This window comes from Prunus mume, linkage group LG2 (genome assembly GCF_029339155.1).
Source record: "Prunus mume cultivar Tortuosa linkage group LG2, ASM2933915v1, whole genome shotgun sequence".
In the NCBI taxonomy this organism is placed as follows: domain Eukaryota; kingdom Viridiplantae; phylum Streptophyta; class Magnoliopsida; order Rosales; family Rosaceae; genus Prunus; species Prunus mume.
Window position 1 is genome coordinate 15,037,914 of NC_142699.1, and position 18,382 is coordinate 15,056,295.

Sequence of the window (18,382 nt, forward strand, 5' to 3'; positions counted from 1 at the left end):
GCGTCTTATATATACAAAAATAATTAATTTAAAAAAATTTGTTTTAATAAAACAAACAATAAAAGATGATCAAATTATTTTTCATAAAACAAGTAATAGGTGCTTTATTTAGAGAAAAAAAAAGGGTACATTATTTAGAAAAAAAAAATAGGTACATTATTTAGAGAAAAAATAGGTACATTATTTTTAAAAAAATGTTTTTCAAAAAATAAAAAATAAATAGATTATCAAATTATTTTTCAACATAATTAGAATGTACACTATTATTCATTAAACTATAATAAAATAGATTACTAGGCGTATAATTCATAAAAGGAAAACAACATAATTTTTTTATTAAATAAACCAAAACATTAATCAACTATAGATTACTAATACATTAATGTTGAATTTAATATTTAATTTCAAATAAGTTTATAAATTAATTCCTACATTCATTACAACCATTTAGAGATCTTTCCAAATTCAACATGTGTTATTAGTTACATCCCTCCCATAACACATTAACATATAAATAGGGGTATTTTTGGAATTCAAAAAATACAATAAATCATATTTTAAGTTATATTAGGTAACTTGCTTAGTTGGATCTTAGTCATCGGGTATTATTTGAAAAAATTGAGTATTTTAAATAGAAAAATAAAAGGAACGGTTATAAGTGATTTAAAATGAATTTTATAGGTCTAAGCTCAATTTATTTTTTATTTTTAAGATGATATTAACAGGATTACGTACTGTACTTGGGTGGTGAAGAGCTTAGTTGGGCTATATACGATATGATACGTTAATGGTGGGTGGGTGTGGGGTGTGACAGCAGGCGCACTGCATTGCCCCCATTATCCTTCAAGGGTCAAAGCCCATACTCGAGCATATGTGTACAAATATCAAATCCCCGGCCCAGTTATACCTAGTATACCCACCCCATGAATAATCCATAATGAATTAGTGCGCTTACTTATTGCTTATCTTGGCACATATAAATATAATTGGTGGTGGTGGTGGTGGTGGTCGCCGGTAAAGTGGTGGTGAATGGTGATCTTAAGTGGTGGTATATATTATTAATTAATTAACATCTTGATTGAATAATTTAGAGGACATGCCAATGCCATTGGACAGCTGTGAGAGCATGAATTTTGGTAACGGATATATACCAAACCAAACCAACTGAAGGGAAGGACGCCATCCCCCATGGCCACGCCCTTTGAATGCTTACCTAGTGGCTAGTAGTAGTAGGAATCTTTATCTTTGTAAGTAATTCTATCATCATCCCCAAGATCAAGATAAATAAAAAAATTATAGTTTGCACAGACTCAGAATCATTTTTAACTTTAGCTTTTTAGGTCTAAAATGGAAAAGTGCGTGTTGAACGGAATTGAGTAACTATTGACCAAAAGCAACGACTAAATTGATGGAGTGTCGTCCATGTGTGTGCCTTTGAGAGTGACTAGGGAAGAGCCTTAATCAAAATTTGTTAATTATTCCACGTGGAAATAAATGAATGTTGTCTGTATCTTGAATTTGTGATTACTTTGACTTTGAAGACAAGCAAGATTCAGAAGGTGCTTTTTGTTGGGTTGGGGATGATCCTCCTAATTCAAAGATAACACGGAACGGAATTGCTTCGCCACTCTTGCTAATGCAAATGCTCCCTTTCTTGAAGAGAAGCATGCATGTGTGTTAGTGTAGTGATCAATGAAGAAGCCAGCCAACCATACAATTCCTTCTTAATTTCCAAATGCTTATTATTTAGATTAAAGGAATCCCTCAACCTCAAAGGCTGGCAATAGTGCGCCACTAGGCTCGCTTCACTACCATCAAATCAATCAATCAATCATTTCCCATTTTCTTGCCTCCTGCTACTTTCATTTGCCTTTCAATTCAAACAAACAAACTCAAAATGTATATGATGATGTACTCTTTCTCTTTAAAATTAGAGTGGTGATTTTCCCACTCTTTTTTCTCTTATTTTATCCACTTACACTCCTTTTTTATAACTAAAAAAAAAGTGTAAGTGAATAAAATAGGAGTGAGGAAATCATTGCCCTAAAATTAAACCTCATGAGAGCCGTTAATATTTATTCAGCTCCAAAACGCCATGCTAAGGTTAAGGTTACAAGGCACAACTCCAAGTCCAATACTTTTGTTAGGCCTTTTAGTATCCTAGGCTCATACTGGGCCTTGATATTTTTCTCCTAAAAATGGAACTTGTTTTGTTTAGGGTTGGCAGTGGATTCGTGTCGTGTTATGATTATATACGTGTTAAGAATGCTCAATTCAAACCTGATCTGTTTAATAAAGGTGTCATTTACAAGTTGACCCACTGATTTCCCATGTGGATTTCAAGTCGTGTTGAGTTGACTCACTAAGTAGTAGCAAATAAAAAATCTTGACATTTGATAACTTAATTAAGTAATTTTATTTTTTTATTTTTATATAAAATAATGATTACATTTTGCCTCAGTCTATAAAGATTGAGAAAGAGAAATTACCAAAATAATTGAAGAAAATGCAGAACAAACAAAGAAATGGATTGACAGGTTACTTAGGTATTTTAGCGAGTTGGCCGGTCGACCCAAAATCCATATGTTTATTAATGAGTCAGTGGCGGGTTGATCCAAAAATGACTTGAAAATTTAATCGTGCGGGTTGACCCACTAATTTTACATGCGGGTTTTGAGTCATGTCTGCCACCTTTAATTTTGTTGATCATTGTTCATGGTTTTTCACTACACATTCTTTACATGACAGCGATAACAAGATTACCCAAAAAAGAAAAAAAACAAACATGTTTTTCTTATAAGGAAAATATAGATGGGACCATAAAGCGGATAATGTTTGATGAAGCAGCCAAAAGGTAAAATCAAAACATAAGAAGAGGAACTTTGGCAAAAAAAAAATTAATAATAAGAAGAGAAGCCGCACTTTGGTCCCTTTTCTCCTTGCAGACAACCAATCGCAAGGAAGCTAGGGAAGAGGGGAGGTGGCCACGCCCCTCCTCCCCTCTGCCCATATTCCCCTTCGTCTCTTCATCTCCTCCCTTTTCCCTCCCCAGATAGTCTAGATCTGTTTGGATCTAGATCTGTTTGTCTGTTTGTTTTGTTTGGTTATTTTTGCAGTGTTCCAGGTAACTGGTGTTGTCTTTGTCTCGGCGGCGGCAATAGTAATGACGCTGGATTGTGTCTCTCCTTGGGAGAGTTGTGGTACCTGGTGGCTGATGTTTTGTCTCTATTTTAACGTCGGCAACAGCAGCTACGCTAGTGGTAGTTGTTGGGATGTGATGATCTTCTTTACTCTACGCTGACCAAAGAACTATGTTTGGTCATAGGAGGTTTTCTTTGACAGGTTCTGAGTTGAAGTGGAATGATTCTCAAGGGTCCTTTTACTGTTGTTTCTGTGTTCGTCCTCTGTGTTCTTTCCTGGTTTCTGCTATGGTATGCCTTACAGTTTGTATGGGTGTCAAATGACTATGATTTTGCTCATAGAAGGCTTCTTTTGACAATTGGGATGTTCTGCGGCCCTCTCATGTGGGTTTACTATTTGAGGTTTCTGCAGTCCTCTCATGTGGGTCTATTGTGTTGGTCTCTAGTTGCAGTTCTTGTCAGAGGTCTTTGTGTTAGTTTTAGTTTTTGACTTGCTCTTTTATTGTAATGGTCCAAAGTGACCTGAATTGGACTCTCTTGTTAGTCCATAATATGTGTGGTACTCTTTCCCCTCATGGGGTTTATCCCATAAGATTGTCCTCTGAAGGTTTTAACGAGGTCAATGTATCATGTCGCCCTTTGTATGTCTGTGGTTTTATAAATGAATTCTCATTTTCCGAAAAAAAACAAAAACAAAAGAAGAGGAACAAAGAAAACAAGTGTGCAAATGCAAGTGGCATTAATTCAAACATTTCATCTCAATGCAGCTCTTGTTAAGGAAGGGGTTTTGTTCTATTTTTTTTTTAATAGAAAAAAGAAAAGCCAATACATAACCTTTTGATGCTTGAAAAAACGATAATTTTTAATCCAAATTATATATATATATATATATATATACTTTTTTGGTTGAAATTTTTTGAAACATAGCCAAATAAAATCGGGAGAGTGAATTTGTAAGAGCGATTCCACTGGGAGCCCAAGCCCGGGGTTGAGCGAAAAACCAGTTCCCAAAGAACAAAGGCTTGCCGGCGGGAGGTGGGGCCATGAGCTGGGCCGACAGAGGGGAGTTCGGCCGAGCGCGAGCTCGAGTTTTAAGCGATGCCAGTTGGCGCCACCACTCATTTGAATTTTTTTACTGTTACCACATGACGTCGTCTGGGCTCTCGATCGGATTTTTCCTCCAATCCAAGGGCGCCAATTTTTTGCAATAAAATAAAAAAAATTCTGAATTTTTTTTAAAAAACCCCAAAAATTAATGAATTTTTTTCTATAAATACTAGCCAATTTTTTTTATAAAATTTATCTGAAATTTGAAACTGAAAATTTTATCCGATTATGATATATGAATAGTATTGATACGTAGGAACCCGAAAATCTTATCCAAATTAATTATTGAGGTAAAAAAAAGTTGTGAAAAAACAAAAAATGAATAGTAATTGCCCTTTGCCATGACAACGGTGGAAACACACATTGTTTTTGTAAGGCAACTACTATTCAGTGAATAGTGGTTCTCTATCTCTCCTCACATGACAAAGGACAAATGGGTGGAGTTGCTCTAATAGTTTTGACTTGAGCAAATAGCCAAATAGAATACTGTTTCACCTTTGGAGCGACATGAAACACCCGGCCACCATAAAATAAAAAATTGTTTCCAACTCCAACCGTGACATGGCATCTGGCACGATAACCATTGACCTGGGGCGGGCCGTTGCTTGCTTGAGAGTGGGCCCAAATGTAAAGCACAAGAGTCCAAAGCTGTCGTACGACGAAACATGATCCTTTCGTTAATGGGCCTGGTGCATGGACTTTGTGATACAGCCCCACAGGTTCCAGACATCACCATCAGAGACACACAGAGAATTACAAATGGGATAACATGGCGAGAAAAATCCAAAATTGTCTACAGCAAGATTTGAGGGGTAGCGTAGAGTAATAATGTGAGAGAAGAAGAAAAGACAAGAAATGTGCGTGGGAGGGGGAGGGAGAGAGATAAGGTTAGGAAATACGATGACATGGTTGGCTAAGCAAGCATGTCCCATCTATCTAATTTAATACATCCTTTTTATAGGCTAGCAAGCAAAGCAATGTATAATGGCAACGCAACTGTCTTTGATTTGCCCAACCTCAACTCAAACTCGAGCAGTTATCCGTTCCCTACCCACTCCTCCGAATCCCTCGTTGTACAACAAAAAAGGGTACATGAACGAAATGACAAATGTGATCAAAAGAACATAGTAACCAATTAATGCCCACCTGGGTTCTGTCTATACCATGGCATGAAGCAAAGCACCTTTTTTCCTTACAGTTGATAGAGATGTTTCTTTTGGTAAGCTTAAGGTAGTAGAAGAAGGAGGCAAATGGAAGAGAAAAGAAGTCATAAAATACAGTTTGTTTGAGCCTTAGCTCAAAATGGAGCTGTTGAGCTTCTGAACAGGGTAAGGGTATGCCTTTTGGTTGTTGGAAGCTGAGCAAGGGCGGGGGCTGCCAACAAGAACTGAATTCATGCACACACACACGCACACACACAAACCAATCAGCCTATCAAGTCCTTAAATTATATTCCTAACCCAAATAAGTAAAAACATAAATATACTCAACTGACCTCTGCTTGCTGTGTTTTGAGCCTAGCATTCTCCTTCTGTAAATGGGTAAGTTCAAGTTCCAACTCAGTTGTATAAGCCTGCATCAAATTTCCAAACAACATACTATATTATATATTCACGCATGAACCAAAAACAAAAACAAATGAATAAAAGAAAATGAAAGATCATTTGTACATAGAGAGAAATAGAGAGGTTAGAAAGGTTCCTGCTTTCGGGCTCTGGAGCGAGCAGCTGACTCTCTATTCTTGATCATGCGCTTATGCCGGCGGTCTCTAGAATTCTGATCATTACTTTGATGATGATGATGATGATCTATGGGCCTTCTCCTTTTGTTGTAGTAAGAAGGCACATGAAAGAGTGAAGAGGAATCCAAAGCATCGGAGCAGCTGGAAGAGTTGAGAAAATGAAAGGAAGGCGTAGCGGCATGACTAGTTCGCAAAAGTTGTGGGTTAACTGGGTGCTTCAATAGAGGAGCAGGAGCGGTACTAGTAGTGCTTTCAGGAAGGAGTTGAATATCGGAATTCAAGCTAAGAACAGTGGCTGGTGCTGCAATTGTTGGTTGAGGTGGTGGTCGGCCCCTGTCTTTGTTGGAAGAAGCACAAGTAGTGAAGAAATCTTGAAAAATCATGCCACGAAAAGCAGCAGCAGCAGCCGGAGGGCAGTGACCGTGGAGGTCATTAGCATGAGAAAGAGAAGCAAGGCTTATGTCTTTCCACACATCTTCCATGGACTTTAAACTTCTTGGTGATGTTGTGGTTGTAGGGATCATATTCGTTTAAGTTATGGGGTGATGGATGAAGCTCAGAAATTAAGGCGAGGAGATGCTCATCTCAAGAAATGTAGAGGAGAGGAGGAAGGGTCGACTCTGTTTCAGCATCATCAGCTGTCTGTCTCTCATAATTATTAATTAGTCTCTTCTTTGTTATTTGTTTCACCCATGATGAGTCATCACATAACTAATTAGCTTTTAGGCTATAACTAATTAATTGTGTGTGTGTGTGTGTGTGTGAGAGAGAGAGAGAGAGAGAGAGAGAGAGAGACTATTCGATTAATAACCCACTCTGTAATTTCCTTCCCCCCGGGATCAGAGTCGGCCCATAGCATGTGCGGGCTGTGCGACCACACAGGGCCCCTAAAATTTAGGGGCCTCCAAATGTTTTTAAAAGCCCAACATTATATTATATTTGTGGGTATGTGCATTTTTTTTGTATGTAAAAGAAAATTGAATGGATGTGACTATGTGAAAATAGACGAAATATGATCTTAATTCTATTTGTGGGTTCTAATGTAATTGATGCCACATATTCGGTTTAATTTATGATTTATGAATTTTAAAATTTGAAAAATTGTTGTTTTACTTATACATATAGGGTCTCATCAGCTTTCTTTGCACATAGCCTCCATATCTAATGCACACTCGAGATGAAGGCTTGTAATTGGTCAATTCTATTTCCCTTTTTCTAATATTATATTACAAAGAGTGTATAAGAGCACTTCCATTCAAGGTGCCATGACAAAGGATAAAGGCAAGTAAAGGCAGACACTATTAATATGAATAGTGATTACTTTTATTTAACTTTTCCACCCATTGTTTTTGAGGCCTATGAGGCCTTTTGCAGAAGCACAATTTTTGGCTACAATATGACTTAATATGACTGAAGCACAAGCACAATTTGAGACCTGAGTATTTTCTTATAATTAAGCAAATTGTTTAGCTTGGATACAGTTTCTGTAAATCTCCTAAAATTAAATTCCAGGTATTTTTAACTGAAATATCGCTACTTTTCATTTATGGAAGTAACATCCTTACAACAAAATAACTTTGAAGATCCACCATAAAACCGAGATAAATAATTTCATCAGACACCCTAGTCTTTCTATTATCTTTTGATAAAATTTAAATACGAAATCGTGTTTTTTTTTTTGGGTGAAATAGGGGACGAATCGTGTTATTGAAAACATGATACCTATAATAAATGTTTCATTATAGGTTAAAAAAAAACAACTATTGAATGCGGGATTGGGCTTGCATCTCTTACCGACAACATCATGATTCATGTTCACTGCCTTGATCATAAACATGCATAATTTCAGTTTGAACTTCAAACCGACAAAAGAACACCCATCAGTGCAATCAAAACAAAAATGTATAAGAGCATACAAGCATATAAAATCTACCTCTGTGACAAGATATAAAACATAAACACGCAACAAGATGAGGAAAGGTTAAGATTAGAGTACAAAATTGCAAAAATTCAAGCCATGGTCTGACCATCCCTGGGTGGCAAACAAACATAGGGTGCACTGCACCTACTGTAGAGTGACAGACAGACAAAAAGAATTGCTAACATTCCCTTAGCTATGAAGATAACATCCCAAATTAAGCTCTTCTTTTGATCAACCACAAAATAGACGCCCAAACATCCAAACTATACAAACCAATGACCTCCAAATTCTGCCTCCTCATCTTCCTCTCTTTCTTTGCACTTCAACGATAATTTATAATTATTTTTTATTTGTTTCCTGTACTAGCCTCAAAAACATGCCAAAACTAGGCAAAGTGACAGAAAATAAAGAAAAGAATTTGCATGCCTTGAAAACAGCTACCTTCCTCCCCTCATTACTTTAGCATACCCTCCAAAATTAGCAGTGCACTCTTTATACTGGATTTTGCTTGAATTCTTTGGTTGTACAGATGGATCAAATTCAACTTCAATGGTTGGTTTGGGTAACATCCCCATTGGGAAGTTGTGACAGGCCAGCTGACTCAGTTGAACAGCTCTCTGGAATAGACAGAGAGTTTGATTCTAGCTTACCTGTCATGTTAGTTTGGCTAGGAGCCTCTTCCTCCACTGTCATCTTGTCAAAAGAAGTTGCAAGCGTGTTATGACTTAATACACCAGGTAATGATGATCCTGACTCAAAGGGAAGCTGACTACCAGCAGGTATCCATTTCATCCATTCATTAAGCCTCCTCACCTTGTCATCCTGCAATCATTACAACAACAATGTCAGACCAGGTGCACCAAAAGCAGCCAATTGCAGCACAGTTGCTAGATTTTTCATGAAAGTACCATTGCCTATTTTAAGTCATTTCATCCAATCAACATGATAAAGAGCCAAAAGGTCATTTTTTTTGGCAACAAATAAGAAGATAACTCATTTCATAATATAATACGTATATCAGATTTTTTTTTTCAGCTGAACATTTTTCAGAAAATGCATTGTTGGAACTCACATGTACTTCAACAATACTTGAACCTCTCAAGGAATCCAATATCAATTGGATGTTGGTTGTCAAACTCTTAACCTGCACCATAAAGCAACAAGCAATATGTGAGGATGAATGATACTTGAAAGTGATAAAGACAATTTTTTAAAGAAACAAAAGTTGACAAGAGTCCATCCAACCATGTAAGGAAAGCATAATCTTACTGGAGATACTTATACTCATGGGTTTCAAACTCAAGTTCACACCAACTCAATTTTTTTTACTATGTTTTCAGTTATCCTTTGTTTTTGCACATATTCCTACTTTCTTCCTTTTCTTTTTTTAATTTAAAAAAAAAAATCATTTAGAAAGATCAATCACCATGTTCTCAGCTTGCGCGATTATCTCTGTTCGGTATATATCATTTCCTATCATTTATCAAATCTTCATGATAACAAAAAATTGTATTATTTATTCTCGTACTGCTTAAGCTTTTAAGTTCTTTATATGTCAATAACCCAGAAAGAAAAGTAATAATGGGCAAGGATTAAACCAGAAAATCATCTTAACATAAAACTTCACAAAAGGGAAGTCAATGAATAGAAAATTGGAGAAGCGGCTGCAGAATCACAAATATGTAGGAAAATTTGAAGGTTGATATTTAGAGGAGGGTAAAACAATTTAGTTTATGTTAAATTAGAGCTTAAAATTAAAGGTGGAAATGAACACATCGCCACAATCAACGTCTACCACAGTCAGAAACAAAGCAATGATTAACCCAACAACGTTCAATTTTCATCAGTAAATAACAGAACCTACACACTCCAAAGCAATCACAACCAATCACTCACTTCTCCCATTCATCCATACATCAATAAAAATTCCACACATTTATATATGTACATACATATAAATATCCTCCAATAAATTCCATATTTGAGGTCATGTTTCTCAAAGCATCTAACCCACTATGCATCCTAATCATCCATATCTAAGAGAGAACTATGGGTGCTGCGCAACTTGTTTAAAGTATTTGCATACTACCTAATGTGGTGAAACTATAACATTGAAATTGTGCGCAGCACAAACTGAAGGTGTTACAAATGATTAATCATTATTGTTGAGCGCCTAAGGCAATCTTACAACTTTCATAGACAGAAATGTTTTTTCGAAAAGAATTTAGATGTTTCACCATGTTATAGGGCTAAGGTGATAATATAAATCCCAAAAGAGAGAAAAATGTGCTTAATCAACCATAAATAACATACCCGAGGAAAGTTTGCTATTAAAGAAATGGGAACCCAGCCCTGAACATCCATGTTTGACCTCAAAAAGTCATCTTTTATCAGATTAGCATCACTACAATGAACAAAGAAAAAACCATGGCAGTTAATTTTCAAGATACTAAGGAACTGTTTCATACAGCTAAATAATTGTCAATCAACAAGTGCAGACAATTAAATGTACCTGAAATAATAATCTATTTGGTTGACTATTAAAGAAGGTAGAGGAGATTCTGCAACAGGAATAAACATTGCAGGATGTGGTGCTTGAGAAATGAATGGCATGCCTCTCATGGGCTCCAAAGGCAATGTAGGGATATAAACAAACTCTGAAAAGAAAAGAGACATTAGTTTTACTTCCGCATAATTAAAAAACCAAAAACCACTTTCAATAAAGTATTACCACCAGGAAAACCCATGGGGTTTGCAAATGGCCTTGCAGGCTGGGGCGGAAATGCAGCAGTGTTTGGTGGTGCAGGCCTTACAAGGCCCCTTGGAGGAGCTCTATGCTGATGCATGTGGGCATCCCTGGCATTCATATAATTTCCACGATCTTGGTCACGCTTGCCTCCGTGATTGTTGTGGTACGAACCATCTCCACGGGGGTGGGGGCCAAAATTTCCCCTACGGGAATTAGTGCGATGATCATTTACTTGGTGTGATTGAGGCACAAACCCACCAACTGGTCTAACATCCCAACTGTTTCCCCGAAAAGAAGGGTCTCTTGAAGAAGGATCAGGCATCGTTGGTACCAGATTACCATAACCATTTGGAAGTATAGGGAAAACAGGGAATGGTGGCGGTGGTGGCGGTGTGGGAGGGTGTCCAAAACCACTGTGTGCGTGACCACCGCCAGTGCTGCCACCACCACCCCGTTTTGATGGTCTTTGTCGAGCTGGAAATGCATTATTTGATGTGGAGTTAGGGCTTGCATTATTCGTAGAATGTCTTTTGGAGTTGGGTGAATGTGTTACAACAGGTGCCTATCAACAAAACACAAGATCAATCACGCCATCAGTACTTAGAATTAACTCCCACTCCACAAAAAATGTTATAGCTTTTACTCTGTTTGGTTGCAGATACAGTAAAGTAGCTTTTAGAATCTGAGTTATTTCATTGTTTGGCACCCTGACGAACCTAAACAACCCTCAAGCTCAATTAGGCAAGTCATCCATTCATTGTTACCAAATTATGTAACATGATTCTCGCTGTCTTTTCCTTCCTTAATTTTCCTCTGCAACCAAACACACATCCATAGACAGACAAAGGGAAAAAAGGAAAAAAAGTGAAGTGCTTGGGAACAAACCTGAGAAACCGAGATTGATCCATGGGTGACAGTTGCATCGGAGACAGTCTTTGAAGAGGAATCAGCCGGTAATTTAGGTGAAGCCCTAGTGGACTCAGATAAAGCAGGCCAAGAAACAGCCCCCATTACAGTTGTAGGACTAACCTCAACGACGTCGTTAGCGGGCTTGTTCCAAGCCGGCTTCTTTGGCCTAGCCGCATTGCCGTTGTTCCCATTGGAACCCTCAGCAGCTGACAAACCATCCGCCGTAGGCAGAGGCAATGGCGGCGGCGAAGAACGAGCAGCTTTGGAGGATACGGAGCAATCGGAAAAAGGGGTTTGCTCCGGTGCCGAGGTTCCCAGCGAGGACAACGATGAAGAGGACGATGGCGGCGATTGATGAACGGCCTCTGGTTCAGCCCCTCGGACCACCTTCGCCCAGGGAGATGGTAAACTACTTTTCCTATTGACGCCGTCGAGGTGGTGATTGGCGGCCGAATCGGCAGCCATAGCCATGCCCAAATTAGGGTTTCGACGAGTTCAGAAAACAAAACGCTGATCAATATATGAACACAAATATAAATTAATCAGTTTACAATTATTTAATTAATTTATTAGACAAAAATAATAATGTAATAGATGATTGGCAAACACTGGAAGAGAAGAGAAGATTAAGAATTGTGTTTGCTTTTCTAGAGATTATAAATTTCAGAATGCGCGATTTTGATAAACTGAAGACGGATCTTGCACGTGAAAAGGCACAAGCAACCGTCAACTCTCTAAACCAACGGGTGTGACTCTCCCGGCCTCCCCTCTCTCTGCTTTTGTTCTGAGCACTGGGAAATAAACCACAGCCTATAAGCTACAGCTAACAGGTTTTCTTATGAAAACTCATGTAATTACTAAAAACCCCATATCCTGCCAATATGCTAATTTCAAGCGTTTTAGGTATTTGCTCATCAAAAAATGAAGTTATTTGCTCTTCACAATTACCGTTTTGTCCCCAGTTTAGGCTAACATGTTAATAAAGAATGATTACAATGACAAATGAGTTTTATCTCCCTAAATCAACCTTGTAACAAAAAATATATATAAATCGTGTATTATAATAAGTAGAGGTACTTTTATTGGTTGTCAATAGTTGTAATAGGACATGAATTGTAAAACTTGATGATGTTTTACAATCCGTGGTTATAGTAACTTCCTCTTCTTATTAAGCATATTAGTAGTTAATTTTAGTTTTAGAGACATAGGGGGAAAGGAGTCTTGAATTAGATTAAGAGCCCATTTAATCATACACATTGACCCATTCAAGCGATTTGGGCATTTTCACAATTTCCTTATGTGAACCTTAACATTAACATTTTGGCCCATAAAAATATGGGCCTTGGCATACTAAACGGATGGCAGAGCCGCTCACTGTGACGAGTTTTGGACTAGATCTTATTGGACTGACTGGACCCTAACATTATATTATAGACACCGGCTGCTTTCGTAAATTTTGTTTTTTATTTTACCATATCCAATTCCAAACATGAGCTGCATATAAAATGAATGCATGTACAGTTAAATCCAACGACTATGTGGTTCATGCCATGATTCTCATCTAAATAATATTAGTTATAATTGATGACGCCGAAAATGTAGCTTTGCTGATGACTATTGTCACCATCCATAAAATAATATTCATCGTCCCAGTGGGAGGGTGGGACTAAATAGTTTAGTCAAGTCAAATAGGAAATTGTGTATGAATCACCTGTACTAGGTCCCAACAAAAATAAAATGGTGATTGTTTATGTGTTTTTTTTAAGAGAATTGTTGTTAGAATTTCAAAATGGTCGTATATGTACTCATTTCTCTTTAACTTTATTTTATGTAGAATGAGTGCATAATGACTTTTTTTTTTTTTTTTTTTTCAGAATAGACGCTTTATTAAAGCACCATAAGATTATACAGCAGAAAAAATGAAAACATCCCAAACCCAACGTGAAAGCTAAAAACAAGAGCGTCAATCTTTTTAATTAGGGCAATGATTTTCTCACTTCTATTTTATCCACTTACACTCATTTTTTAGTTATAAAAAAAGAATGTAAGTGAATAAAATAGGAGAAAAGAGAGTGGAAAAATCACCACTCTTTAATTAATGTTACGACGCGTCATGTGAAACTTACTAATAAACTATTAGTTGAGTGATAGGCGTGAAAGTCAAGTCTATTTCCCCATTAACAAAGAATGGAAAAGGGGAAAAAAAAAGGTATTCAACTCTCCACCCAGACTAGTGAAAGTAACGCTTATGATAACAATAGGTGGATTTCATCAGTTATATTCTGAAAAGTTGTTAAGGGTTGTTGGTGGTGGTGGTGGTGGTGGTGAGAATCTTTCTGGGTAATTTAAGGACGTTGAATACTATTTGAGAAATTTATGGGTTGTGGCGTGGCGTGGCGTGGCGTGGCATGGGTCGTCTCTTCCTTGTCATTGCGTCAAACTGTTGTTTTTAACAAGGAAAAAGTCAGGAAATTCACGAGAAGAGTGAGATGACTCTGACTCTGACTCTGACTCTGAGAAGAGGGCATCTCTCGAGATGTCTACACTGCATTTACAGCAAACTCAATAATTACAGCTAATTAATATGCATTTATTATTATTATATAATTAATATAATTGTTTTTTTTTCCTCAACCGATCAATAATGTTATATTATATAATGCGTTGAGTGAAGTGAGTTTCATCCCAAGTTGTGAAACTGCGTTTCTTGTCTGAGTGTCTCTCATGGCTCAAACGACTCCAAACCATACACAGACTGTTTCTGGGTGGGCAGCTCACGATTCCTCCGGCAAGATCACCCCTTTCATCTTCAAACGAAGGTACCTATTAATATTATGAGCTTTTTGGTTTTAATTTCCAGATCGAAAATGATACAAGTCCGATATTCGTTGTCTTTTTAATCCTGGCCGGATAAACTTTAACTCTATATATATGCTCTCAGAGAAAATGGGATCAACGATGTGACCATAGAGATCTTGTACTGTGGAATATGCCACACAGATCTCCACCATGTTAGGAATGACTGGGGCATTACCATGTATCCAGTAGTCCCCGGGTACGTACTCTCTCTCTCTCTCTCTCTCTCTCTCTCTCTCTTCGTGACTTCGTCTGTCTCAGCCGAGAGAGATTCACCGTTTGTATGCTATGCCAGGCATGAGATTACAGGGGTGATTACAAAAGTTGGAAGCAACGTGAAGGAATTCAAGGTAGGAGATAGAGTGGGGGTGGGATGCTTGGCAGCGACATGTTTGGAGTGTGACTTCTGTAAAGACTCCCAAGAGAACTACTGCGATCAGGTCCAGTTCACCTACAATGGCATCTTCTGGGATGGTAGTATTACCTACGGTGGTTACTCCAAAATGCTTGTCGCAGATCATAGGTACGTCCGAATCTAATCTACCCTTAATCCCACCCCATCTAATTGTAATTAATTAAGGGAGGAGACCAAAGTTAATTACCATAATAATTATCTTAATTGTCTCTACTCTTTATATATCTTCAAACCTTCAAGTTCTACAACTACCATGTCCATGTCTTTAAGCCTTGCATTCATATGTGCCTCACAATTTAGGTGGTGGAATTAATTAAACACCCACACACACCCCCAACCCAACACTTCCTCCTTGGCGGAGTCCTCTGGTCCTCCTTTCCTTCCACTCCACACAAGTTGTACTTGTGGGGTAATATGATCCTTTCGGTTTTGTCTCGTGTGGTTGCTTTGCTTGCCACGCATATCACCATGTTTAGGAGAAAGTGAATGATAGCCCCAGTTAGTAATAGTAAGGCACTGGGGACGGTGCACTTAGCAAAGCACAATTAAGGTTTCGTTTATGAGTAATTTTGGATAAGTCAATATCACTTCTGGGAAGAAATATTCTCCGCATGCTTTTTCAAAAAATCAATTTTAGTAATTTTGTAGAGAAACACCTTCATAAAGTCACTTAAAGTAATTCACCATAAAAATAATTATTGGTATCTCCATAATCACTTCCAAATCAGCCCTAACTTTTTAGAATGAAATATCTCGTGTGATTATTAGTTTAAGCTACGATCAGTTTGAATTAATATATATTGTGGTTAAGTTAAGAATAATGTGAGATGCCATTGGATTGGATGAAGGTACGTGGTGCACATACCAGCGAACCTGCCATTGGATGCAACAGCACCGCTATTGTGCGCTGGGGTGACTGTGTTCAGCCCCATGAAAGACCACAATCTACACCAAGCACCAGGGAAGAAGATAGGGGTCGTCGGTCTGGGAGGTCTTGGACACGTGGCAGTCAAATTCGGGAAAGCCTTTGGTCATCATGTAACCGTCATCAGCACTTCTCCGTCCAAAGAGAAGGAGGCTAAAGAGCGTTTGGGTGCCGACGACTTCCTAGTCAGCACTGATGCACAACAACTTAAGGTTTATATTTATATTTAATTTGTTTTTTTTATTCTTCGTCTTCTTTTCTTTTACTGCCGGTATAAATTAAATTGAATTAAATTAAGTTGATGCTGCTGATGATGATGACAGAAAGGCATGAGGACGCTTGACTTCATATTAAATACGGTGTCTGCTAAGCACTCTCTTGGGCCCCTCTTAGAATTGCTCAAAGTGAATGGAACTATGGTGGTTGTGGGTGCACCAGACCAGCCCTTTGAATTGCCTTCCTTCCCTATGATATTTGGTAATTAAAAACACCATCAATCTCATAGACTCTCTTCATTTCTAACCTAAATTAAAAATATAAAAAAGTAAAATTTAACTGAGAATTTAAGTAGGAGTAGCAACATATATACATTCTCTCCATGGAATTAATGGTGTGAACAATATTATCAATGGACAGGCAAGAGAGCAGTGAAGGGGAGCGTGATAGGAGGAATGAGAGACACAAAGGAGATGATGGAACTATGCGGGAAGCATAACATAACATGCGACATTGAGGTTACAACACCAGACAAACTCGACGAGGCCTTGGACCGCGTTGCGAAAAATGACGTTCGGTATCGATTTGTCATTGACATTGCTGCTGGATTACCTTCCAATCTTTAAAATTAATCGTGTCAAAAATTTGTAATGTGATGCCATTGATTGTTTACATTTACTATTGTTGTTGAACAAGTTATATGTCATGGGAGGAAATTGCAATGGGGGATTTTGAAGGAAGCACTGTGCGATGGAAAGTATGTGACATTTGAATTAATAAATGAATCGGTTTGGTCTCTGTTGTTAATTAAGTTGGAACTCGGTCAAGCTCAAGGCAAGGTAGTTGTTGGAGTTACTTTCGGACTCACGGTTGTGTTCAGACTTCAAACTTCACACTTTTCAGCGGTCGTACGTTGAATAAGTCAAATCCAATATCTTATTATCATATGTTGTTTGTGCGTGATTTTGTTAAGTCTTGAGTGTGGCGTTGATATAGGAGTAGGTGTAGGACCTTCTGTTTGTCCATGTTTCTTTCTTGATTTACTTCAAAGGAGAACAAATTATAAAGAATTGGGCTTCATATTTTGGACTCTCTTCCTCTTCCTAACGGACCCAACCCTAAATGACGACAAGACTGTAGGACGGCAGGCCTGTAGCATTTTTGCTATAACCAACCCAGACCCCAAATATGAAAAAGAAAAAACGATTCCAAAGACTTCTATTGGGAATTCATGTTCATCAAACTATATATTTTCTTTCCCTTTTTATGAAATAAATCACCTGGGGTTTTTGTTTTTCTTTTTCTTTTCGTTCTGTCATAAAATTAAATTGGGTAAAGAAGCAATCATCATATTGGCATCCCAAATTCTAAGTACTATTAACAAAAAACAAACAAATAGTAATATATATCTAAACAGATGATCTGAATCCATTAAGTATGCGTATAATTCGGAAGAAGATATACTAACCCAAACCCCACCACTATGAATATGCTTTTAAAACTTTTCTTTCATTTAGAATTTCTCTCGCAACAACAAATAAGGTTTCAAACGAAAACCTTGAGTAAAGTTGTTTTCTAGAAAATAATCCACCAAATTAAGAGAAACTCTTTTGATTAATTTGATTAAAATCTGAAACAAAAAAATTAGATCTAAATACACAACTCTCAACCCTTTAATTTTTTTAGTTTGGGGTTATTTACAAATTTGGGAAGATAGTGGGGTTTTCTTAGAAATTGTGAAAATTTAAATTAAAAGTTGGGAACTTAACATGTGAACTAAGAGAAAAACAGAAAATTTATTTTGGGAATTAACTATGTAACTCAAACGGTAAAGAAGCAATCATCATATTGGCAAAATTCTAACTATGTAACTCAAAAAACAAACAAGTAGTAATTTATTTGGAATTAACTGATCTGAATCCAATAAGCATACATATTTGAAGAAGACTGACCACGCCTTTTCTTTCAACCGCGATTAAATCTTTCTACATTTAGAATTATATTAATCTCATAGTTTGCCCACACAACATAATTATGTCATGCGTGCTCATGAGAATACTGATCACTCACATCATTATGTAGTGTGTGCGACAGTGAGATTAGGTCACTAGAGGTCGACGAGCGACCTTTCTTGCGAAATACAAAATGAAATTAAACCCTCAGCACTTTGATTCATTGACTACTATAAATTAATGGCTTACACCCTTCAAATTTAATTTGCCGTACCTAAAACCCTTCACTTTTTGTTCCTATAAATAATACCCAATTTGTATAAGCAAAAACCCATGACTATGATCCAACTCAGAAAGTTACCTAATTAAGCATAAAATCTGATTTATTGTATTTTTCAGATTCCAAAAATACCCTCAACTAAGCCATTATTGCATTTTGTATATTAATGTA

At 37.3% G+C, this 18,382-nt stretch overlaps 3 protein-coding genes across 4 annotated transcripts; 1 reads left to right on the forward strand and 2 right to left on the reverse strand.

The window, feature by feature from the left end:
* Nucleotides 1-5,358: 5,358 nt before the first annotated feature.
* Nucleotides 5,359-6,662, reverse strand: LOC103321213 (protein FD). The gene is made up of 3 exons (XM_089047616.1): nt 5,948-6,662; nt 5,743-5,819; nt 5,359-5,634 (listed from the first exon to the last, which is right to left on the reverse strand). Exons 1-3 carry the CDS (start codon nt 6,510-6,512, stop codon nt 5,545-5,547), a joined length of 732 nt encoding a protein of 243 aa, XP_088903742.1. The 5' UTR covers nt 6,513-6,662; the 3' UTR covers nt 5,359-5,544.
* Nucleotides 6,663-7,959: 1,297 nt separating this feature from the next.
* LOC103321212 (la-related protein 1C-like) lies at nt 7,960-12,381 on the reverse strand. 2 transcript variants are annotated; one of them, XM_008223000.3, is made up of 6 exons: nt 11,544-12,381; nt 10,641-11,220; nt 10,422-10,566; nt 10,223-10,313; nt 8,982-9,053; nt 7,960-8,731 (listed from the first exon to the last, which is right to left on the reverse strand). In XM_008223000.3, the coding sequence occupies exons 1-6, from the start codon at nt 12,036-12,038 to the stop codon at nt 8,456-8,458; spliced, it is 1,659 nt and encodes a 552-aa protein (XP_008221222.2). In that variant the 5' UTR covers nt 12,039-12,381; the 3' UTR covers nt 7,960-8,455. The 2 variants fall into 2 exon arrangements, with proteins under 2 accessions (XP_008221222.2, XP_088902295.1); XM_089046169.1 differs by having other exon boundaries at nt 10,644-11,220; nt 11,544-12,368.
* Nucleotides 12,382-14,089: 1,708 nt separating this feature from the next.
* On the forward strand, nt 14,090-16,790 carry LOC103321211 (putative cinnamyl alcohol dehydrogenase 6). Its single transcript, XM_008222999.3, has 6 exons — nt 14,090-14,386; nt 14,509-14,622; nt 14,719-14,946; nt 15,687-15,975; nt 16,087-16,240; nt 16,400-16,790. The coding sequence occupies exons 1-6, from the start codon at nt 14,292-14,294 to the stop codon at nt 16,603-16,605; spliced, it is 1,086 nt and encodes a 361-aa protein (XP_008221221.1). The 5' UTR covers nt 14,090-14,291; the 3' UTR covers nt 16,606-16,790.
* Nucleotides 16,791-18,382: the final 1,592 nt, after the last annotated feature.